This window comes from Xenopus laevis, chromosome 3L (assembly GCF_017654675.1).
Source record: "Xenopus laevis strain J_2021 chromosome 3L, Xenopus_laevis_v10.1, whole genome shotgun sequence".
NCBI lineage: Eukaryota > Metazoa > Chordata > Amphibia > Anura > Pipidae > Xenopus > Xenopus laevis.
This window is the reverse complement of record NC_054375.1, coordinates 41436026-41462439: the sequence shown is the minus strand read 5'-3', so window position 1 is coordinate 41462439 and position 26414 is coordinate 41436026. Positions and strand designations below refer to the sequence as shown.

Below are 26414 nucleotides of genomic sequence, written 5' to 3'. Positions count from 1 at the left end.
CGGCCTGGGTAGGGTTGCCACCTGGCTGGTATTTTACCAGCCGAGCCGGTAAAATACCTACCAGGCCGGTATTACAATGTAGCTGCCGGTAAGTTTGTAATATCCTTAACAAGACCCTTAACCTTGGCCCACCCCCAATCCCCTGGAAAAGTAACTTTTGTGCTCCTCCTGGAGATCTCTGTGACACGGCCCGTCCCCTTTTACATCACAGCCCGTCCCCTTTTGTTCCCGCCCCACACCAGCGGGTAAACTTTTAGGAAAAAGTGACAACCCTAGGCCTGGGCCTTAGTGGCCTCGCCACAAATCCGGGCCTGGGCGCCACTACATGCCAGTACGTGTCTATTGCTAACACCTTCAGCACTCAGGGAGCAGTATTGACCAAGTGGCAGATCATTTCACTAATGTTCCCAAATATTACTGCTACGGCTATGCAATTCCTTGTTTAAATGAGGCGCAGAGAATCCAAACAGACTCCACTTCTCCATTCCTAAACGCTGTATATGTGTTCATCTCCAGGAGTGAATGATCCTGGTCACAAGCTAGCTACCTTGGAATAGATGTCAGGCTGAATGGTCGGCCCCCACACATTTTCACCTCACCAAATCTGGCCCTCGTTGCAAAAAGTTTGGACACCCCTGTTGTACAGTATGTTTAGCATAATACAGCCTGTGCCTGTACAATATTTCCCTGTACAGTATGTACAGGATAATAGATCCTCTACCGTATTTTCAGAATAATAGATCCCAGACCTGTACAGTATGTCTAATTGTTGAGGGCATTGTATCCTGTACCTGTAAAGTATTTTCAGGATAATACTATATTACACATGTGCATCAAACTGTTCTTAAATAATATACAAACGTTGTTCATGCTCCACATGATGAGTCCTTTAATATACCTACAAAAAAAATTAAGGCAAGAACAAAAATTAAGAACATACAGCAACGGTACTGTTTATATCGGGGCTACCTTATCTTTTCTAGCTTTGTGATGGATCACCACTGTAAACAATGGCAAAGTCTGCAGTGAGTTTTTAAAAATGTGGTATTCGTGCAGCAGTTGTTGAACTTACGGCAGAACATAAATCAGGTGTAAATGAAATGATCAGATCAAGCTTTTGCATTGCTTATGTCGAAATGCGATAGGCGATTAATTTATAATCTTGCATACCTGCATGTTCTAAACTAATTACTGCATAATCAGACCACTGAAATTTGTCGTCATGATATATTCTTACACACGTGAATGATAGAGCACAAATCTCATGACAGATGCACACAAATAAATCATATTAACGAGATCTCGACAGATATGTAAAAAGAATGGCGTATCTGAGAAAAAATCCTTTTATTAATTACTATTTGAACTGCGACGTTATGACACATTGTCTGTTATACACAATGCATTCCACCAGTTAACATAAAAAGCAATAAATACGCTGGAATTGTTCTCCTGTGATACTAAGGCATCTTCATATACCGTAAACAAATTAACAGTATCTTCTCAGCCACAAACCTAAGCTTCCTGATTTCATTGAGTTTGACATCATGTGACATGGGCAGTCAAAAATTGATTTAAAGTGAGATTTCAGTTCTTAACTTATCAGACAAAGCGCCATGAAGTGAAGATCCACTGGGGAGAAGAACATTCTAGAGGATGAAATTAAATGACCTTGTAGCGTTGACCTTGCTTCTTTGCCTGGATAAATACTCGGCGTTTGTCAATGTTCCACTACCATGGAGAAATGTTAGATATCCTTGGGGTTCTGAAGCTGCTAGAGATAATATAACAAAAGGCAATGAGATGGAATTAGAAGCAATATTTACACTGGTGCAGATAGAATGCAACTAATCAAGATACTGCCACAAACTCATATAAAACGGAATGTGTGTTTTTTTTTTTTTTTTTTGCAACGTTGATTCTCACACTATAAAATAATTAGAATAATTTCACTAGGTCCGCTTTTACAGTGAGGTTTATTTATCACTTTTATTCCCCTATAATGTGCAATTTCTGCTTCTTCCTTTTTGTCTGGGGGCCTCTCATATTACATTTAGATTGTATCCTTTATCATCCCAAATTGACATTTATGCTTTTAGTTCCATTGTTTCTGAGCTTCTCTTTGCTATGGATCAACAATCTGTTTTAATTTGTGTCACTTTCTTATCTCCCTTGACACCGAGATGTAGTCTTCCTCCACTACCTAACTCCTACACTAGTTGGTGGATATTTTTTTGACAACTTTTAATTTCTTTTCCCATTTAGTGTATACAGAGTAGGCAGCAGGTTGTAACCCAACCAGTTTATAAAATAAAATAATGGAAAGCAAATTTCTATATAAATAGAATAAATTTGCATAAAAAGAAATGTGTATGTGTCGCTGGAATCCACTCTTTGTATTCTAAGGATGCCACATGGCTTAATACAACTGTATTTTCATTGCCATAGCAATTTTCCTGCACCCTTTATTATATTGCTGTTTATGAGGGTCTGTACTCTACTGTATGTAAAGTAGCCTTAAAATATATGCCTACAACTGATTACAGTGCTCTTTGCTAATGATATTAGTTCTTGAGTTCGTCAACTCCAAATACTTTTCACAAACCAGGAGATGACCAATTGCTGATTCTAGCCCTTCAAGACGGCAATTAATGATTCATCATGACTAGGGTAGATTGCAGTTCCAGTCCCAAACTCCTTTATCCCAAAAACAGTCACATTTTGGTTGGAATGGCCACAGCTTATTTTATTATCAACACACATAGGGGCCTATTGTACACAACCAAGTACCAATCCGGCATAACTATACACATCTGCTTAAAATTGCTATGAAAAAATATGGCGTTCATCCATCACAACTTTTTACACATTTTTTCCACTGGAACTTCCTCGCCACTTGCCCCATTGACATTTATTGTATTACACAGGGTCTGAAGTGGCATAAAATAACGGCGTCATATCTGGTGTTCGTGTGGAATAAGATTAAACATACATATTGATGAATGTACTATTTGTTTTACACAGCTTTTTACACTGTTAATTTTCAGTTGTATTTGTTTTGCACAGTAAAATAAGCCCATAATATATTTTCCAACTTTGATACCACCTTATACAATGGCATAAATAAGCATACATCTGTATTGCAACAATTAGCCACTAAAAAGTGCATAACAGGTTATCAAAACTTACAAAATATTAACACTGAATTAACATTTAAACATGCCTGTGACTAAACCGCCTCCTACTCCTTATTTCTACCCCTCCGCCTACTGTGCCCATTTGCTCCCAGGCCTGCCCTTACCAAAACACCTGCCCCCTGATCTTATTTCTTTCCCTTTTCAGCAACCCACTACGGCAGTCCCACTACTCCATGAGCTGCAACACAGTTAAAACTATCTCTATTCTGCTTACTCCAAGCTATCCCTTTAGGGTACCATTTATACATACTGTATAAACACTGACTGGCACACACTTATCCACTCCCTCAGCAGTTCTTTATCATTTCTGCTATACAGTGATCCCCATAGAGTGACTCATGAGCAACATGTTGCTCTCCAAACCCTTGGATGTTGCTCTTAGTGGCCTCAAAACCAGGTGCTAATTTTCCAATTCCAGACTAGGTTGCATACAAATCAGGTGTACTGCCAAATATATCCTCCCGTAGGCTGCCAGTCCACATAGGCCCTACCAAATGGCCAATCGCAGTCCTTATTTTTCACCATCCATGCTTGTGTTGCTCCCCAACTCTTTTTACATTTGTAAAAAAAAAAAATGGTTTGGGAACCATTCTCTTAGACCTTACCTATTTTGCACAGGTATTTAACTGAGCCTGATACCCACCCCAAATCTTCTTTATGAAGCTAATGAGATTCAGTGGAATGGAGTGGTGCACAGGGTTGCTCTGGCCATGAGGCAAGGTGAGAATCTTGCCTCAGGCAGCACGGAACGGCCAGTTACCATGGGCGGCAAAAAGCCGCCTCTTGTAACTTTAAGAGACGAATTTCCATTTTTCTTAAAACTGAAATTCTGGTCTTCTAGTGCAACGAGCGCAATAGCGCTCGCTACACTAGCCATGCCGCCCCTCCTCAACCCGCTCCGATGCTGGAAGTTAGAAGAGTGGAGCAGGAGGGGGGGCGGCATTGGGGCTGCCTGAAACGTGCCTGGTGGTGCACTTCATTATGTTGGAGAAGCTGAATAATTGTTCTGGTTGTGTAGAATTGTTTTAAAAGGTGGTTGTGTAGAATAGGGGCTAGCAGACTAAGCTCAATATGAAGGAGTGAGGTAATAAGGTAGATCCTTGACTGACGGCAAAATAGTAATCTGGTAGAGATATTTTTTATTTATTAGTAGACTTAAACAATGTAGGTCTAAATTATAGAAAAAAAAATCCAAGAGGAAACTCCCTAGCAATCTTTAAACGTTAGAAATGAGTCTTGAGTGGGTGCTCAGCTGGTGGAATCGAGGGTTGGCAGAAAGTATCATGTAGGAACAGACAGATCCTGTGTTGTACAGACAGAAAGCATTTTGTGAGATATCTAATAAACTCTTAACACCAAAAGTCTTGTGGAATAATAAGCAGTGCACTTCACAATCTGAATTTTTTTGGTTGGGCAGTTTGTCAAAGAGAATTTCCCATCTAGAGCACATAACGAATGCAATCCAGAATGCTTCTGTGCACAGCTTCCAGCAGGGAGAATTGAAGTAAATGCTTTTCTGTCACTGTGTTCTGTGCAAACTAGGAGAAACAAAATGGCTGGAGTCATCCAAGGAAAACAAGGATCTTAAATAAACACATAGCAGAATTATACAAAATAGCATTTCTTGAGTCATATGGGACACTTAAAAGTCAAAACATTCTCATTTCCATTTTATACACATTTTTACAGAAACCTAATAAGGTATCTCTAATATACAATAGATTATAGATTGTATTATACAGAATACTTGGAACCTGGGGTTTTCTAGAGAAGGGGTCTTTCCATAATGGGGAAAAAAGGGAAACTATAGCATGCTTTTTGACATCTGTTCATTAAATTGAGCTTATGTGTAAGGTGTATAAACAGTATCTGTTTCTGAGGACTTTACAGAGAATCTATGCTCCACCCATTATCGAAAGTGGGTGAAGGTAGAGACCAGCATGGGTCCATTTTCTTAGACCCAACCCATACCCACGACCCCTGAGCTGCAACCCACTATTTCTGCCCGCTAATTCACTACCCGACCTGCAATAGCCCAACTTACCCTCCGACCCAGCTGCACAGAAAGGGAAGAAAACTGCTGGAACCACAGGGGAGGGTGGAAGGGATCAAGCCTGCACCTTAGTTGGTTACCCAAGCACTGCCCGCATGGGCAGGAACTTTTTGCCTGAAACGCGAACACTTTGCGGGTATTTCGCAGGTACCCACTGGTACCCGACCTGGTGCAGGACTCTAGCTGAAGGACATCAAAGTCCTAGAATCCATAAGTTAACAATGGCAAAAGGTGAGGGAAGGACTGCATTACACTGTGAGCCTAAGGAAATAGGGAAATAGTTCATCATGAGTTTCCTTTTGATCTGCGGCATCAGGTATGCCTGTGTAAAATAAACAAAATATATATTTATTTTATTTTTGGCAGTTCAGTGTTTATAATCTTTTCTACATAAACCCAAATGAATGCGTTCATAGCAAAAATAGATATATATATATAGATATATATATATATATATATAGATATATATATATATATATATATATATATATATATATATATATATATATATATATATATATATATATATATATATATAGTTATTTATGATTACAGAGTGCAATTTTGGATGCACTATGTTTTTTACCCACAATGCGGTGTTCTTTGCTGCAATTCCATACTCTGCAATGTTATGATGTTTGCATGTGATTCTTTGGGAGCGAGTTAACTGTGCCTGGAATGCAGGAGTTACTACTATGTTCGAATTGTGTAGTTTTCCCAACAGAAAGGGCACAATGGTTGCACTGGTATCAAATGCAACTATACAGAAAAGAAAAACACTTTTGGATGCAAGAACCTAAAAAAATGAATCGATTTGCCCTATAATTATATCCATTTTATGCAGCAACACCTTGACTGCAATTGCAAATGATCCCTAAAGTATGTAATAGCAAACACTTGAAAAATTAAGAGTTGCTTTTTCAAATTAGAATTTTTTGGACAATATGGAGTCTATGGGAGACAGCCTTTATGTAATTTGGGGTTCTGGATAATGTATCCCATACCTCTGTGTGTACGTATATATATATATATATATATATATATATATATATATATATATATATATATATATATATATATATATATATATATATATATATATATATATATATATATATATATATATATATATATATATATATATATGCACACGTATACAGTACATATGAATACAGCCTTCCCTTGTCTTTTAACGTCTCGTATTCTGATTTCTGCTTCATTGTTTCTTAATGTGCTGTACAGATGAACTCATTTGACAGCTGAAGTTCATCTGTATTAATTGATTACTGCTTTTATACATTCTGCTAATTATGTATGAGTTGAGGAAGTGATGACATATACATATAACCCAAAATTATATTTTTATATGTATAAACACGCAGAAGGTCCGTGGGAACATTGTACATTTATTAGCCATGCAAAGCCCATTATCGGCAGGGGGTGTTTAATGTAAGGTGGGTAGGTGACAAGGTTCATTGATCAGGTAGTTTATATCACTTACCACTATTAAGACTGTGCTGCTGTTATTAACATAGCAGGGGATCGACAAAGCTACATTAATGAGAGTGATAGTGATAAGTGCAATGGGACCTTGTTGGCTCTGCAGAGAATTTTACAGATTGAGAAATGCTTGCCAGTGGGCAGAGTAATCCTGCTGTTTGATAAAGCTAGTTCATGGTTCATGATACTGCTTACTAAAGCATATAATGTTACTGGAGCTATTAAGCTGAATAATTTCCTGGAGATACTGCGTTGTAATCATTTATATTCTGATGGTCAGAAAACCGCATTAACAAACACAAATGCAAATTCCAGTATTTTAAGTATTATGAAAGCAACGCCAATTGTAGCAACTAAAATAGTTGCTTAATATTTAAACTGAATTGCAGGGTATTAAAATATGCACTCATTCTTCAAGGGAAAGTCTTTTTAACCCAATCTCTTCTTGGTTATCTTTTGTTAATAAAGGACCGGACCATATTAACCCATTGCATTTCGGCGCCCTTTGATCCAGCCACACCACATTCTGCACTTGGCTACACAGATCAAAGTACATTGCCCACAAAAGGGCTGTGTATGCTGCCCACACCAATAAATCAGTGTTCCCTTACCTTTTAAAAAGATGCATTTACTGTACAGGTTTAGAAAAGCTATTATCCAGAAGGCTCAAAATTACAGCAAGGCCTTAGACTCCATTTTACCCCAATAATCCACATTTTTCAAAATGATTTCCTTTTTATCTGTAATAATAATAAAACAGTACCCTGTACTTGATCCAAACTGAGATATAATAAATTCTTATTTTGGATCAAAACAATCTTAATGGGTTTAATTCATGTCTAAATCTTGTTTTAGAAGGTATAAAGATGCAAATTATGGAAAGATCCCTTATCCAGAAAACTCCAGATCCTGAAATTTTTGGATAACCGGCAGTGATGAGCGAATTTGCGCCATTTCGCTTTGCCGAAAAATCAGCAAAACGGCGTCCATTTTTTTACTCCGGCGTCCGTTTTTTTACTCCGGCGGCCATTTTTTACACCGGCATCCGTTTTTTTGACCCCAGCGGATTTTTGCGGCTGTTTCGCAAATGTATTCGCTGGCGGCAAATCGCGCCTGGCGAATAAATTCACCTATCACTAATAACCGGTCCCATACCTGTATATGTTTAGTGTCACAAAGAGATAACACAGAACCAAACCAACTCCGTTCTGCGAGTTGTTACTGTCTGTTCTACTGTGCTTTGCTACTCCTTGTGATATAAATGCATAAAAACATCTGTGTTAAAACAGGTAATCAATCCATTATACAGAAAGCTCTAAATTACAAAAAAAAATCTCCCATAAACTCTATTTGAATTAAATTCACATTTTTAAAAATGATTTTCTTTTTCTCTGTAATAATAAAACAGTACCTTGTACTTGATCCCAACTAAGATATAATTAACCCTTAAAGTCCTATTGAGTTTAATGTTAAAATTAGACTTTAGGGGGCCCATTTACTTTTTTTTTTTACGATTTCGAAGGAATAGAGGAAAAATAGTTCGAATTTCGAATGGTCGAATATGGCTACTTCGACCATCGAATGGGCTACTTCGACCGTCCGACTACGACCTTCGAATCGAACGATTCAAACGAAAAATCGTTCGACTATTCGACCATTCGATAGTCGAAGTACTGTCTCTTTAAAAATTTCTTCGACCCCCTAGTTAGCCACCTAAAACCTGCCGAGGCCAATGTTAGCCTATGGGGAAGGTCCCCATAGGCTTCCTAACAATTTCCTGATCGAAGGAATATCCTTCGATCGATCGATTAAAATCCTTCCAGTCGTTCGATTCGAAGGATTTAAAAGTTTGATCGTAGGAATAGCGCAAAATCCTTCGAAGTCGAAGGATTTTACTTCGAAGGTCGAATATCGAGGGTTAATTAACCCTCGATATTCGACCCTAGGTATATGTGCCCCTAGGTATGGATATCCAAATTACAAAAAGACCACTTATGCAGAAAACCACAGATCCCAAGCATTCTGGATAACAAGTCCAATACCTGTCCTCTCTTCATGTTAGCTTTGCTCAGATCCTGACTATTGTTAGAAATACAACTTGAATACAATTTGAACATAAAACCTGAAATCAAATAAAATCATTACATAATATGAAACTCTAGACTATAGGTTCCAATTTACAGTGTAACATGATATAACATGATGAACAGGACGAAGGAGACCTCAGATGAACTCCTGAGAATAGGGTGAGTTCCTAAGATGATCACAGAGTGCTTGAAATATCTGGTTCTTTCCTGAAATAAAAGATGTCAGAGAGTGCTTTGTAATGTGTGTGCTCAGTGAGTGTATATTGTCTTGCTATAAAGGCCTCTAAATAATATAGTGAAAAAATATAGATTCTCATACCTTGGGGTGGTTGTGGTTGAATAGCCTTGACTGAACATTAAAGACAGAGATTGATATAGAGATGACTAAAAGCTCTCCTGGAAAGATAGGATGGAGGTGGGTGGAAAATGAACTTAAAACAGCTAAACTGATTATTATCGGTCTAATAAAAAATCTCTGACTTCACGGTTCTTGATTACAAGATATTGTGAAGCAAAAGATCCATATTGGTTATAGAGAGAAGGGCTAAATGGAACCAAACGCACCAAGCGGTTCAGAGATATCCGAGTGGAAGAAGAGATTCCTTTATACATACGGAGGCACAAGAGTTTGAGCATTTCAGTTTGAACAGGGCTTTGAGTGTAGCAGTTCATTTAATAATACAGGTATGGGACCCCCTTATGCAGAATACTCGGGACCTGTGGTTCTCCAGAAAAATGATCTTTCTTTAATTTGGATCTTTATACCTTAAGTCTACTAGAAAATCACGTAAACATTAAAAAACCCCAGTAGGCTGGTTTTTGCTTCCAATAAGGATTAATTATATCTCAGTTTGGATCATGTACAAAGTACTCTTTTATTATTACAGAGAAAAAGAAAAAAAAAGTGAATTATTTGGATAAAATGAGGTCTATGAGAGATAGCCTTCCCATAATGTAAAGCTTTCTAGGTTTCCAGATAACGGATCCCCTACCTGTAATCCATTTGTCGACATCAGTTCAGCAAATAGGACTTCTGTCTTTAATTTTAATTAAGAGGTAGCTCTTGCATCTATTATTCCCGATATCAGGTGTCAAGACATAAGCATCATCTCTCTCTAATATAATGTATATCTCTCTATCTTCCTTCTTGTCTTTTGTTAAACATCAACATAACTTTCTGGTTTAGACCAAAGGATGTATCAATATTTCTGAGCCAATATCTACAGAAAAATCTAATGACTGGTGAATTTTCTTACTGGGAAAGGAAATAGTTTGGCCAACTTATCAGGTTCCTCTACAAGCCGAGCTGGTAATTTTTTGCTTGGCAGGAGTATTAATGCAGTCTGACAGTATATTTAACAAAGGTCAAAGGTAAAATGTTTAAGTAGGAATTAATTCCCACAGAGTACAGTGGGCAGTTCCACCTTCAGTGTCCTGATCATAAAACTCCCATACTTTGATAGACGTGTGGAATTGCATTGTAGCTCTATATACAGTGACTTTGGGAAAGCCATGGCATCTAACTCGGTGCATAGCAACAAACAGGGTGTTTCTGGCAACACAAGGGTCAGTAGCCTATGTATAGCTTTATAGCTATCAGAGAAGATTTTCCAATTCTAGAGCAAAAAAAAAAAAAATAATAAAGAACCAGAATAATCACTGATGCAAATGTGGAAGCAATACTAATGATGCAGGCCGACTGTTAGCCCCAACACTGACATAAGCGTAGCTCTTGCATTGGGCTGGGTACAGGCACATGTGGTGGATTTTTGTGGGGATTTTGCTAATAATTCATATTTTTAAAACTAATCTCTCTTTTCTCTGTAATTAAAAAAAAAACTTGTACTTGAGCCCAATTAAGATATAATTAATCCTTAGTGGAGTCAAAACCATTCTATTGGGTTTAATTGATGTTTTAATAAATTCTTAGTAGATGGCGGATGAAGATCCAAATGACAGAAATACCCCCTTATCCTGAAAAACCTGTAGAAAACAGGCCCCATACCCGCAAGTAACAAATCCATATGTATTGTAAGTGTTGATCCAGAAAGGGTTATATTTTACTGTATGTTATGTTTTTTACACGGCTGGGTGGGAAAAACATTTTCCGTCTCGCTTTTAACTTTGAGCCCTTTCAAGATAATATCCTGCTTTGTAAATTCCTACAAGAAGAGGCCTGGGGCAGCTTTCTGTTCAGGTTAACGGGAAGAGATACATGAACAAAGAAAATTTGCTTTCCTTATAAATTCTGTTGCTATCTCCCTAGGAACACCTTCAAATAACTTTTTAAGTTACTGTAAAATACACAGTCATTTTTTTCACACCCACCACTCTTGGGGGCTCCCTTACAGATACTGAGGAATGCAGGCCTCTTCCTTAACTCAGGGCAACCAATAAGCTTTGAACTCTCTTCTGTAAGCAGAAGAAAAATATAACCCTCTAATGGCTTGCCATTGGTTACTGCACTTTGTTAAAATTGCTACTTGTAAATAGGGATGCACCAAATCCACTATTTTTAGATTCATAAGGACCCCCGAATCCTAAATGATAGATTTGGCTGAATGCTGAAACAAATCTGAACCCTAATTTACATATACAAATCAAGTCAAGGAAGGGTGAAAGAGAAAAAAAATGTTACTTCCTTGTTTGTGTAACGAAAAGTCAAGTGATTTTAAGGATCCAGATTCAGTTCGGCCAGGCACGTGGTTTTGTCTGAATACCAAACTGAATCCTGGATGTGTGCCACTCTGAATTCAGAGGCTCTTAACTTGGTAAGTATTGTATTTTCTTACAGTAACATTTCGTTTTTGACACCGGCGCACATTTTTTTTTTTTTTTTACACAGGCAAATTTTCACAGCGGTTTCCCGAATTTATTCGCTGGCAGCGAATCGTGGGAATTCACTGTGAATTCGCGCCTGGCGAATAAATTCGCCCATCACTACCTAATACTCATGAAAAAGGCCAAAAATTGTCAGTTTTTCTCCAAAAGTAAAGACCAAAATATGATAAAAAATTCTAATCATTTATTAGGACATACAAGTGAACGCCTGATGCCTTTCGTGCCTACTGGGACACTTACTCATAGGCTCATATTGGCACTTTTGCATCAATATTGCTATTTTGACTTATGTCTCAGTACCTAAGACTCAATCAATTTGAAAAGATGGCAGCTCTTTGTGTGTGTGTAGCGAGAGAGAGAGAGAGAGAGAGAGAGAGAGAGAGAGAGAGAGATAAAGTGTCTGTTTAGATTGAGACGTAAAGGCTTCTTACAAAGATTAAGGCATAGTGCAATAAGCAAAAAATGGACAACAAATTGTCCTTTGTCTATTGCACCTTGCCCGAACCCCCGAATCATTTGCAAAAGATTCGGCCCAAAACCGAACTAAATCCTAATTCGGTGTGGGAAGGGGGGAAAAAATGTACTTCCTTGTTTTGTGACAAAAAGTAATGCAATTTCCCTCCCCACCCCTAACTTGCATATGTAAATTCGGATTCGGTTCAGCCAGGCAGAAGAATTCGTCCGAATTAGAATCCTGCTGAAATAGGCCGAATCCCGAACCGAATCCTGGATTCGGTGCATCCCTACTATTAACAGACGTCAGGTGGTGGGATACATCCTCTGGATTGTCTTTTTATTTGCACATTTGGTGCTAGGGAGAAGATGCAGGAGACCCTTAATATCCAAGGTGCAGAGTGTAGCAAATTCCCTGGACTCAGGCGCTCAGTACATTAGAACTAAATTATGCATTTCATATGGCCCTTAGCTTTAGTAAATGACCCATATAATCCCTTTTATATAGAATTCAATATGCATCCCTTGCAGCTGCTCATAAATAATCATGGCTTTGTGTGAGCTATTTTCTTTTCATTCAGTTATATATGTTATACAAAAGAGCACTTCAGCATTAGCTTTATTCCTTTAAATGTGGATTTGTTTCCCTATGTTGGCAAGAAAAGACCTTGTCCAGCTAGGGAAGGATAGAGCATCGGTTACATTGGACTTTTAACACCCTAGATGGGCCTTAGCTATGTGAAAGAAATGAAGGGGAGAGGTAGTTGAACTACAACTCTCTTATGCTTAGTGACTAAAATAAAATCAAGGACACCAGAATGTTCTTTGCATCAACAAAACAGAACAGGCTTTATTGTTCAAGGCAAATCCACATTGTTAATACTGTTTACTCACGGATTCAATGAGGCAGTGGAGCAATCAATGAAAGATGTCAGTACAGTCAATGAGGAGACGGCACAATGTGACGCCATTTACAGATAGCTTGAGTAGTTTAACGTTCACCTCTAGGATTTCATGCCTGATGTTGTCAGGATCCCCTACAGCAGAAATAGATTAGAGGTAAACTATGCCTGAATCCTTCTTCTGTACTGCGAAACCTAGAGGAGAGCTACTAAAGGGGAAAACAATCCTGTTTATTTACTGTTTAAATGAATTTTTTAGTAGATTAAAGGTAAGATATGGCAATCCAAATTAAGTAAAATACTCCTTAACCAGAAAAATCCAGGTCCAAAGCATTCTGGGTGTGTGTGTGTACAGGTATGGGATTCCTTCAAATTGTGATATTTAGCAGGGTTAAGATATGATAATTCAGATTGCAGTAATTACATTGCATTTTATATATATGCATTTTATATATATATATATATATATATATATATATATATATATATATATATATATATATATATATATATATATATATATATATATACTGTTAAAGGCTTTAGCACACACTTCAAAAGTTACATACCTGGGTGCAGTTCAGAAATCAAATATCCAAAGGCAGAAAAAGCTGAAGCACACCAGGATTTTCTTCAAAAAGATAAAGCTTGTAGCATGCGAGGGCCGAAACGTTGATGTAATAAAAGCTTTATCTTTTTGAAGAAAATCCTGGTGTGCTTCAGCTTTTTCTGCCTTTGGATATTTGATTTCTGAACTGCACCCAGGTATGTAACTTTTGAAGTGTGTGCTAAAGCCTTTAACAGTATATATATATATATATATATATATATATATATATATATATATATATATATATATATATATATATATATATATATATTATATATATCTATATATATATTATATATATCTATATATATATTATATATATCTATATATATATTATATATATCTATATATATATATATATATATATATATATATATATATATATATATATTTCCCCAAAATCCCAGCACTCACGATAAATGGTCCTCCCATTGCCTGGGTGCACGCCTCACAAAAGCTGCATATGATCTTCTCCAAAAGAAGCCGCACTGCTCAGGACTTGTTGCAAAGTATTACGTTTAGTAGAAAACCTAAGGTTTTCTAATAAACGTATTACTTTGCAACAAGTCCTGAGCAGTGCGGCTTCTTTTGGAGAGGATTATATATATATATATATATATATATGTATATATGTATATATATATATATATATATGTATATATGTATATATATATATATATATATGTATATATGTATATATATATATATATATATATATATATATATATATATATATATATATATATATATATATATATATATATATATATATATATATATATATATATAATCCTCTCCAAAAGAAGCCGCACTGCTCAGGATATATATATCATAATGTTTGTGTACATATTATTATATATACATTTTTTCATTGTAACAAGCCAAAAATATAAAGAGCCATGCTTATTATGCTGTGTTTAAAGCAGTGGGATAATACATCATACATCGCCAGGCTTTGCCATGTAAAAATCAGCATAATTTTTCTTAGGTAAATCTGGCATTCGCATGGTGTAAAATGACTCACACCATGACCAATTCCCCATTTATTTTACACAGCTTTTTGCACCGTTTTTTTTTTTGCCAAATTTTGTTTTTAAACAGCTTAATAAATACTGTATGCCCCAAAGTGTAATTACTCTCTGTGGATGTGGGTACAAATGACCCTCCAATGCGTGCAGTGAGTAGACATGCCATTTCATTAAAAAAGGAAATAAATCTGTTTCGTGTTGCTATTTTAAATGAGAATAAACATCTGGATGGGATTCCTAAAGGCATATCAATAATAGTCTGAACATTTCAGTTTGTTTGATTTGAGGCTTTGGGAAATCTGACGAGCAGTTGAAGAAGTTAATGGAGACACTGTTGTGTGTTGCCTTTTTTTGTTTTTGTTTTTTTGAATCCTTACACCCAAGAGAGAGGTCATTTACAGGGAGGCACACTGCCGTTTTGTGATGCAGAATTGCCGAAGGGCGCTATGCCACATTTATATTGAATTGTATTCATAAACACATAAGCACCCTGCCTCCTACCTTCCCCTAACTTGAATATCAGTAATACAATATTTTACTAAAAGTTATAAAGCCAAGATCTGTGTTTATCAGTGAACAGCTGGAGTAATAAATTGGTCATGTAGGGACGTATCATGTAAAGTTCTAGAGATGCCATGATGGATTAGAACTACTGATAAAGATCCAGACCAGGATTAGATCATATCAGAAGTTGGATCAGCCAATGCAAAGTTGCACCAATAATGTTTAGAATGGGGAGCTGTGTTATCTCCTATTTTAAAGGGGTTTTTCATCTTTAAATTAACTTTAAGGATGATGTAGAGAGTGATATTTTGGTTCTCACTATTTATTATTTGTGTTTTTGGGTAATTTAGCTTTTTCAGCAATTTCAGCAATCTGGGCGTTGGAGTCCAAATTACCCTAGTAAGTATGCACTGATTTGAATAAGAGACTGGAATATGAATGGGAGAGGGCCTGAATAGTAAGATGCGTAAAAGGTAGCAGTAACAATAAATAGCCTTACAGAGCATTTGTTTTTTATATGGGGTCAGTAAACCCTCCCTTTGAAAGCTGGAAAGAGGTAAAAGATCAAGAAAAATATCTCAAAAACTCAAAATAATAAGTATTAAAAATAATTTGCTGGGGATTGGGCATTCTATATCCTTCTATATCCATCCTTTTGATGTTGCAAAAGGGGTATGTTATTTATTTGCAGCATGCCCTGTTTTCCTGGGTGTACATTTTGTTCCGTCCCGTAGTCTGTACCTTTGATTGAAAGGCTCATTGCCAACAGACAGAGGTAAACGGCTGACAAAATGCAATAAGCGAGACATTGCCTAATAGTAGGTCAGCTCATGTCTCATATCCAACTCCCGTACAGTGGAACAGAATGTGTTAAAGTTAAAAACTCCCATTAAATACAAATAAAATTATACTATCACAAACTAAAGAGCCAGAAGTGAAGGTAACATTTGAATTTTGTACAATTTAATAGCACTGTCAACATCTCAATGGAAACTTGCTGTAACCCAGTGCTTTTTACATGATTTTCATTAAACGTATGAAAAATGGAAAACATTTATACAGAGCTCGTCTACAAAAGGGACTTTGACACTCTGAGTGCTTGAGTGGAATGAATGCAAACATCTTTGCATGGAATAAGCATACCGGGACCCTGGGAGATTGACAGGATACTATCACTGCTGAATTGGAGCTTTTCTTTGATGAAAAGCAGAAATAGTGATTGGCATGGGGCTGCAGCTGCGATGTTATCTATGAAATTCAAGGTTGGGTGTAAAAGTAATAAGTAATCAGCTCTGTCTCCCTGGTTGGCTCATATCCTTCCTCTCCATTTAATCAAAACGTTTTGTGTTTTAAATGACCCTTATACACTATTTCAGTGGCTGACGGGAGGGTCTGTGTAGCCATATAAGCAAGAACTCACTGCTCATGCACTCCCTTGACTTCTTGTGCTCTCATGCTAGACACAGGCTCTGCAAGTAATTACTTTGCTTGTATCATTTTTGAGTAACTTTGTCTGTTAATAAGAGGAATTCATACTATACTATCTAACTCGTGAACCAGTATCCTAGATTATTTGTTTTTATTCGTTCTTTTTCCTATGTCGGATACATTTTAAAATGCAGCAAATTGACGGACTCTCATCAGTCCTAAAATCTGCATACCGTAACATTAGAGCCACGCAACATCGTCAGAAATTAATATTAACTGGGTTATTCATCTCTGAGATAACTTTTAGTATGATATAGAGAGTGAAATTCCGAGATAATTTGCAATTGTTTTTTAAATTTTTTTCATATCTGTGGTTTTAGATATTTAACTTTTTATTTCAGCAATTGGGTTGCTTGGGTCTGAATTACCCTAGCAACCATTCATTGATTTGAATAAGAGACCGGAATATGAATTGGAGAGGCATGAATAGAAATATGAGTAATAAAAAGTAGAATTTGAAGCTTTACAGAGCATTCAAATTTAAAATGGAGTCAGCGACCCCCAGTGAAAGCTGGAAAGTATCTAAAGAAAAAGAAAAATAATTCAAACTAAATGAAGGGCGAAAAGTTGCTTGGAATTAGTCTTTCTATAACATACTAAAAGTTAACTTAAAGGTGAAAGACCCCTTTAGTCCCAAAGGAATAGTGACATACTGTGACATAATGGAAATGGTTTGTGTATAATATATGTTCACCTATAGCCTGCAGAACTGGAAAAGCTGCATTGGTTTTTAGAAACCCCATTGACGCGTTGATGATCTAATAGATATTAAATCCCCTATTAAACCCCACTGCACTGCCAATCTTTACTTGGTTACTGCTGGACTATACATCCCAGAATAATGTAACATATAATAAAGGTTTAAGCACACTGGGAGCTGTAGTCCAGCAACATCAGGGTTGTATTCTTAAAGTAATATTGTGCAATAAAACGTTTTTGCTAAGCTTTTCCCCCCTATCTTCACAACCAGCGGCTGCATTGAAATGCAAAAAAATCTTCCAATGAGAATCCCGGCTGACTTCAATCTGTCACCCTGTTCTTTCTTCCTGCAACTAGAGCTGGAAGCTTTAAGTACAGTTTCCCAGCACTGAACAAGTCTGTCCTTTATCCCCATGTCTGATTCCAGTGTAATATAATGAAGAAAAAAATTATATCATTTTCTCTATACTGTATGTAAGATAAGCGCAAGATGCCGGACATGGTGCTGGGAGTCAACATTCTTATTTGTCAGTGCATTTGCATTTCTAATGATGTTTTTGACATTCAGTAGAATTCTCATTGGTGAATTTTCTTGCATCTCTGGCAACTTTTATAGAAAAATAAGGGGGCGCTGTGGGGCTGCGTTACAGCTGGATTTGCATCCCCTTTAACAAGATAATGGCAGGCAAGGACATGTGTTGCCTGCAAGAAAAAACTGCACTACCTGCAGGCAACAAATCTCCTGAAAATATGTAAGAATTGGTATCCATGTGAATTGCTGGAGGTAAAACATGTGAACTGTGTAACTGCTGAAAAAATGCAAAATTCAGTATGGGTCACTTATCAACACTGGGCACAATTACATCCTTCACACTCAAGCCAGTATATGGTATGTCCTATATATGTCCCACGGGTGCTCCGTCCCGACACTATACATTCCAACAATTAATATCAATAAGGGAAACAAAAGGACAGGATGCAGGATTACTGCTAATGTGCAATTTTATTGCAATCCACACGTCATGTTTCAGGCACCACATCACAGTGTTTACTAAAAGTGCAATACAAAGCTTTAAATAACCACCCAGGGTTGTACTCTCCCGCCTCCACACACCACTTGAGTTAGTGTTAATTGACTAAGAACAGAGTCCATCCAGAAAGTGAAAATTCCTTGTTACCAATGTCCCTTAGTTACAAGCAGTATAACGTCCAAGCATTGTGGAAATACAAAAAAGTGCTCCTAAAAATGGTTTAAAAACAATGTTATGAGCAATGTTGGACTGGGCCGGCGAAACAACGCTAAAAAACCCGGTGGAACTTTAGAAAGGGTCAAAGGCTAAATTAAATTACCTGGATAAAATCCCTTTTGTGTCAAAATATGGCAAACAGTAAAAAAAATTAAACAAATTGATAAAAAATATTGTCCGATATTGCAACAAGACCACAAATATGGTACTCTTTTTAAACAACCACCCATTTCTAGCCTCAGAGATATTTTCTGCCCCTCAGATGTTACTTTTTAAAAAGAAAGAAGTTGTTTTGGGGAACATCGAAAAGGGGTACACATGTTTTAGCTGCGTATGGTGCTCATCAATAGTTAAAGGGGGAAATGGTATGTCACCCCACAAAGGCAACACCATCCGCATAAAGGATCTCTCCACATGCGATACTAAGAATGTAATAGAAGAATATATGTTGAAATGGTCTTGTGGATTAGCCTATTTAGGCCAAACCAGTAGACTGGTGAAAGAATGCATTAAAGAACATAGACGTAGCATTAGAAACTTTGAAGCAGGTGCCCCGACCAACACTCCTTTATCTAGACATTTCGCTACCCATGGCCACAATCAGATACAACTGAAGTGGCCGGTACTTGATACCGGTACAAAAGATTGGGAAATATTCAGAAATTACTCTTGCAACGCAAAGCAATATGGATTAAAAAATTGAATACAGGATTAAAAAATTGAATACACTTAGGCCCATGGGCCTTAATGATTATTGGAGCCTATTTTCATTTTTGTAATCTGTGTCTGACCTCTTATCTCTCTTAATTTCAGATTTTGAAAACTGTCCTAACTACTATTCTCTACGAATGGGTAAGAGATAAATACAACATATATGTATATAATTTACAGTATAAATAAGAAGGAACAGCTTGCGCTATAAACCATTTTGAGCATCATCTGTTCGGTTTAGGTAGGCAGTACTTAAACATGAAATTGGTTTTCATTTTCTAGCAAATATGTTCTTACATATAACACTGTTTTTAAACAATTTTTAAGAGCACTTTTTGATTTTCCACAATGCTTGGTCTGTATATATGGACTGCTTGTAACTAAAGGACATTGATGGACCCTATTCTTAGTCAATCAACACTCGTTAACTGAAGTGGTGGGTGGAGGCAGGGGAGTGCACCCATGGGTGGTTGTTTAAAGCTTTGTATTGCACTTTTAGTACTCATTTGAAAAAGGGCCTGTGAAAAAGGGCCTAACGTTCAATAAAATTGAATATTAGCAGTAATCCTGCATCTTGTTCTTTTGTTCCCCTCTTCGATATTACTGGGCACAATTAACAGTGGTTAGTTACCCATGGTAACCAATCAAATTGCTGCAGTCATTGTTCTACCTGCTGCTGATTGGTTGCTATGGGTTACTGCACATGGACAAATTTGCCCAGTGTTGATAAATGAGCCCCAGTGTCTTGAGGATTCTTGATTAACAATGTTTTGCCATTAGTGGTTCACACTAACTCCAATACACAGGTATTTTCCCAATGCACAATTAGCGCAGATTTCCCAACAGGGGACAAATGTATCTGATGTGCCATCACCCTTACCAGCTTTGAATGATTGCAGAAGCCAACGCATTATAATAAAGACCTGAGAGCTCATTTAATATTCCTATGGGCATAAATAAAGGCCCATGCACAGAGCACTTGAGCTTGTTGGAAAAGTTGTTGTAGGGTGCAACTCACCCATGCTCTAGCTTGCACCTCTGTATTACATAAAGGGAAACACCTTTGTGCCACCCATTACTTTACTGAATGCAACATTCCCAAAAAGTGACAGTGTTGCATGTAGAGAAGGTGCAACTCATTGAACAAAATATTAGGAATGCAGAGTTGCCCTAACAGAATCAGAAATTTGAAAAGGTGTCAGTATTTGCCAAGCGTGAACAGCTATGATCATCCTTTTCCATAAAACTGAGCTAAGTATCTCTTTAAAGGAGAAGGAAAGGTTAAAACTAAGTAAGCCTTATCAGAAGGTCCATCTAAATATACCAGTAAACCCCCAAAGTAATGCTCCTCTGAGTCCTCTTTCAAAACAAACACAGCATTTCTTTCCTTCTATTGTGTACACATGGGCTTCTGTATCAGACTTCCTGCCTTCAGCTTAAACCTCATTGCCCTGGGCAAGAGCATGCTCAGTTTGCTCCTCTTCACCCCCCCTTCTCTACTGTAATCTGAGCCTAGAGCAGAGAGAGACTCAGGCAGGAAGTGATGTCACACCACTTTATTACTGCAGCTCCTAGCCTAAACAAACAGAGAGTTTCTAGAGCTTTTTACTCAGGTATGGTAAAACATTCTACAGAATAAATATAGCATTCTAGCTTGCACTATTGCAGCTAATCTATTGGCAATAAAATGCCTACGTAGCTTTCCTTCTCCTTTATGTAAGAGCAAAATAATTGTGCTGGTATTAAATAGCTTTATTTAATTATATGGGTTCAATAGGTACAGATTAAAACACATTTTCATGTACAACTTTTACAGAGAGACGGATAAAGAAAACGAAGGTTACTAAGGGTTCTTTTATATAGTTATACATATGTACATATATATTTTTTTTTTTTAGACATATACGTGTAAGTATAATTGCTTGTAGTTATTTAGGAATAAAAGAAAGTCCAATCATAATTGTGATTTATTCAACAACATCTATTCACGTGTACCTTGTATTGACAGTAATAATAATAATCATACGCAATAACTCCTTCCACATTCATTTTGTATAAAGCATGTGGATAAAAAGAAATGTTATAATAATAAAAATAACAATACAGTGGGGGTCATTTATAAAGTTCGTGCAGTGCATATTTATTTGCAAATAGTTGTATTGCCTATGCTGTTTCTAGAATGCTAAAATGTTTCACTGCTGTGCCCGTCTTTCCGGTTTTTGCGAATTCGCACGGTGAATAAATTTTCGCAAATGAGATGGGAGTTTGGGCGAGCTCATTCAATTTGCGAGGTTGTTATGCGCGAAAATAGCGTTGACAGTAACTTAAATTCGCACTTTGCAAATCTTTTTTTTGAAGATTTTCCCCCGTTATTCAGTCGCAGAGTGTGCACATAAATATTCGCAATTTGCGATTTTTGGCATATTTAAAAAGCCCTTAGACAATTGCATTGTGAAAAAAAAATTGCAATTCTGTTTGCACCACACTTATTCAGCTTTATAAATATAACCATGTGCAGGGCAAATATATTCACTTTTGCCCACCAATCTGCCTTGCGCGAAGTTTATAAATGAGCCCCAGCATATCTACATCTTAGTCTCTATCCTGCTTATGCTTCCGGTAGGCCTAGGATCTGTGTCCTCTTAACAGGGAACACAAATCCTTCTGAAACTCTACCCCCTAAATGAATACTTAAGCAACAGTTTATATCCTATTAAGTGGTATATTAAAGAATCTTACCAAACTAGAGTATATTACATTTAAATAGTGCCCATTTACATATTTTCCCTTGAGCCACCATTTTGTGATGGTCTGTGTTCTCCCTCAAAGATCACCTGACCAGAAATACTGCAGCTCTAACTATAACAGTGAGAAGTGTGGAAACAAAAGACATAACTTTCTCCATTAATTCGCTCATGTGACCTAACAAGTATAGATTATTTTTGTGCACCATGAATCGTAGGATCCCAGGGGCATCCCTTAGTTCTTAAAATAGCAATTTTCTATTTAGAATTCCTCAACGGCACATACTACTAGGAAAGTATATTTTCATGAACATTGTTTATTTACATGAAGCAGGGCTTTACATATAAGATGTTTAAGTACATTTTTATAGAGGTCTACATTTTTCAGGTGTATTGTTTTACTTTAAATTAAAAAATAGTTGTTAGTTTTAGTGAGCTTGGTTTGTATTTTTAAAGCCATTTCCTTGAGTAGAGGACAAAAGGAGGTGTTTAGCAAAGGAAACATCTTTTACAAACCAAATATACAACTAGATACAAAAAATCCTCACATTTTGTATGTGCAAATCTCCCTTCTAGATGGACCAGTTCATGGCTTCTAGAGTTGGTCCACATTAAAGGCCATATGCCACATATTTAATCCCACACTTGTACATTAGCCAGAGCAAATTCATTTTTCTCATTTTCCAGAACTAAATGGAAAATGTTGTATGCTACTGAAAATCACAATTTTCATAGTCTGCTTCGTGCTAGTTAATAATTAACATTCCTGTCAATTTTCATTGTGCAGTGAAGTGCAGTTGAAACGGGAGGCTGGCAACATATTTTCGAGACAGACAGACACACACATATACCTGCACATGACAAGACTGTAAATTAGTCGGATTGGAAAAAGCCAAAGAATAAAATGTTCTCATTGCAAAGATTCATAATGTAGATAAATGAGTACTCTTCTGACTGGGTTTCTCTTGTTATAACACGCTCCACTCTGGAGGAAAGGGTCAATGAGCTTTGACAAGACTTTGTGTTTCCAAGGTACCTTTCCAAATGAAAATGAGACAGGCCAATAAAAAGTAGCTAGGAAAAACTCAGCAAGTAATTAAAGCTGTTTGCTGACTTGAACTCTGCACATGTATTTCCAGATTTCATTCCCTTTCATTCTATTGTATAATTTATATACTGCGGAAAATGAGGTCTCCTAAGTATATTTATATATTTTTTTATCACAGCATTTTAGACAATGTCAAAAATATCAATTTCTGATGATGGGGAAACCTAATAAATAATAGCCCGGGAAATGTGACCAGATCTCAAATAACAGAAACTGCATAGACATCTGATTTTAACAGTAAATTGTAAAGCAAAATGTGTCTTGCTTTTAGCCAGTCTTGTGGAACTAACTGTCAGCATGTCCCTAAATGCCAAATATTATTTTTTATATTGCTTTTCCTTGCTCACTACTTCTTACTGAGCAGGTACAGTCTTGTGCATAGAGATTATTGTTATTAGGGTTATCCACAAAGGTACTTGCGCCAATGCTTCACTTCAGCCTTCTTTAAGAAGTTATGTGCAAGTTTACACAAAATACAGTTTACAAAGTACAGGGCCCACAGGCACAATGGGCTCCTGAAATTAGCACCTGCTCTGAGCAACTGTTACTTCCATGGTCCAGTTAGCCTATTGGGCCACTACATTCAACTGCCCTGCACCTAGTGAATCATGTGCTAGCACTATTATTGACACCTTGTGCACTGGTAACCAGGAAGTAACTTCATATGCACAAAAGTTGTGTTAGAAAACCAAGGTGGTAGTATCCCCATAAGTGAATTTTTGGGTGCTGGCTAGTACTTTCAAATTTTGGGGAAAATACTGCATTGTGGTTGAAAACATATATAATGAGTTGAACATATGGTAGCACTTTGATAAACGAGACCTGAAATTGCTAAACACTTTGCCCATACCATAAGTGATGAATAGAACACAGAATAAATCAAAGCAAGATATTACACAAACAACCCTATAAACTTGAATAAATAGCCTCTTTTTTTCTACACTGTTTGTCCTTAAGTCAACACTTTGTCAGTAACAGAAGAAAAGAAATACCGCTTTCAGGGGAGGTGAATGTCCTTCCTTAGTTGTACTGGAAACAGGCAATTTAGCATCACTGTCTGTGAAGGGACACCTTGTTCTGTACCTAAACAAAGCTCCTGTGCTTGTTTTCAAGGTTGTCCTTTCAACAGTGGACAACATGAGGATGTAATAATACAGTAGCATTATTAAAGGGATTTTGTTGTCAGAATAAAAAGTGCTTATTTTAGTCTGAAAAGGAAGCATACACTTGTGTAAAGTAATGTAGTTGCAACCCTACATTAGCTGCTGTGTAGGCCACTTCAGACCAAGAAGGCCATTATAAAAGGTTTACACAACAAACTACAGTATTGACCCTAGACTTCACTTTTTATTATTAATGTGGTCCTCTCTTGCTATCAACTTTGTATTATTTGAATTATGGTTATTTTTAGTAGATATTCTACCCTTGTATAATCAAATGTATGTAGCCAGGGAACTCACAAATTCACTCCTCTCAATGTAAAAGTTCTTCCCATGCCTTAAGATGAAACCTAAAAGGCCTCTTGAACTATATGCTGGCGAATAAGGCATCATTGGGATAACTATATGGCCCCTAATATATTTGTACATGGAGGTGCTACTCCCCCCCCCCCAAAATTGAAAGACATGGGGGCAAATTCCCTAAAAGGCAAATTCGCTTTGCGCCACTCGTCAGGCTTAAATTCATTACCAGTAAGCTAATTCACTAAAATGCAAAGTTGCGTCTCAGCAGCCGAAGGCTGGCAAAGTTTCGCTAGTGTTAATTTGTCAGTGAGACCATTTCATAGCGATTTTTTGGTACCATTCAATTCTGCATAGTGAAACTTTGTTGGTACTCTTACACTTAGGTCAACTTGAATAGGACTGGTACATATAGGTCATATATGTCTTTAGTAGAAATGTTGGTGCAAATGCTTGAAGTGGCCACTTATTATTACATACTGTATGTCCAAGGAAGCTAAATAAAGACAAAAGAGATCCTCGAATGCCATACATATGAGCCCAAAACAAATGTGGCATGCCCCTCAAATGGTTGGGGAAAAATTGTTAACACAAAAATAGTTAGGACTGTTGAAGGCAATCCCGCTTTAAAATATGAAAAAACACAGCATTTTTTACAACTTTTATGACTTTCCAGCATACAGGATGTAATGTCACTGACATAAGATTGAGGATGATGTAGCATCATGTTATCAGTTTGCCAGGTCTAAGGTGGTGAAGGAAACTCTGGCGAAAGAGGTAATGTTCTGTAAAATTTGCATCTGGTGATATGGCACGAAACTGCGCCAGCGACCTTCTCCTGTGACGGTCTCTTGTTATCTACGCCTGTTAGTAAATTGCTAATGTCCCTGCGGACATATCTGGTGAATATTCGCTAGTGACGGCCACTTTGTCCATTAGTAAATCTGCCCCATGAAGAGGCTTAACTTGTGACTAAGTGAACAGTAGTAGTTTTAGTAAGTGAAATGAATTGGGGGGACAACTCAAAATTCTTAAAATGGTTTCAAGATTAGCAAATTAAAGCTACTGATCAGATCTATCCTTGGATTATTTATGCCTGATTGGGTCACACAGATGTAGGGCCAAATTGAGCTGATCCATTCTTTTGGCCCCAAGATGATTATCATATTACATGGGAAACTTGTGGAGACTTATTAGGACAGGATTCTTCAGCAAGCCTAACCAATATCTGGTTAAACTCCCATTGTTAGTGATAGAATTGTGTTGGCTCTTCTGTTTTTGTTATGGTTTATTGTTCTATTAAATTAAGCAGCCTAATAGTCCCTGTAAAAGTCCATTATGTATTAAATTGTGTTCCACGTAAAATATAAATATTTGAGGCTTATGCCTGTAGACAAGGCTTCAAATATACAAATTGGTTCTTTTAAAAAGAGCCCTCGGATACCTAGCTTTGATTTCATTGTTCATAATCATATTCGAAGAACTATTCATACTTTTGTCACCTCTGCGAACATAATGCAGAATGCTGTGTTTTCACCTGTTGATTCTAATATATTTCAGGAGGAAGGAGATTAGTAAACACTGCCATCTCTTGTTTTTTTCATTGGTCCTTTGCATATTGTTGTGTTTTCTAAAACATTTAGTATACAACCCACACAGCAAATTAATGTTGACTACAGTCAAGGACCGATCAGGTTTAAGCTCCAGAGATGTGTCAGATCTGCTTAGTATCTTCAAGGTTTTAACATTCACTAAAACAACACTAAGTTGGCTACAGGATAA

At 37.0% G+C, this 26414-nt stretch overlaps 1 protein-coding gene across 5 annotated transcripts in view; it reads left to right on the top strand.

Annotated features, from left to right (window-relative positions):
• LOC108710917 (teneurin-2) overlaps positions 1-26414 on the top strand; it is a 1136107-nt gene that overhangs the window by 726184 nt on the left and 383509 nt on the right. For 4 of the 5 annotated variants that reach the window (XM_041586172.1, XM_041586171.1, XM_018252122.2 and 1 more), the window contains one exon: positions 19423-19461. The exons of the other annotated variant lie outside the window; for it this stretch is intronic. In XM_041586172.1, coding sequence (XP_041442106.1) covers positions 19423-19461 — 39 coding nt within the window. The remainder of the gene's footprint in view (positions 1-19422; positions 19462-26414) is intronic. 5 annotated transcript variants of the gene reach the window in all.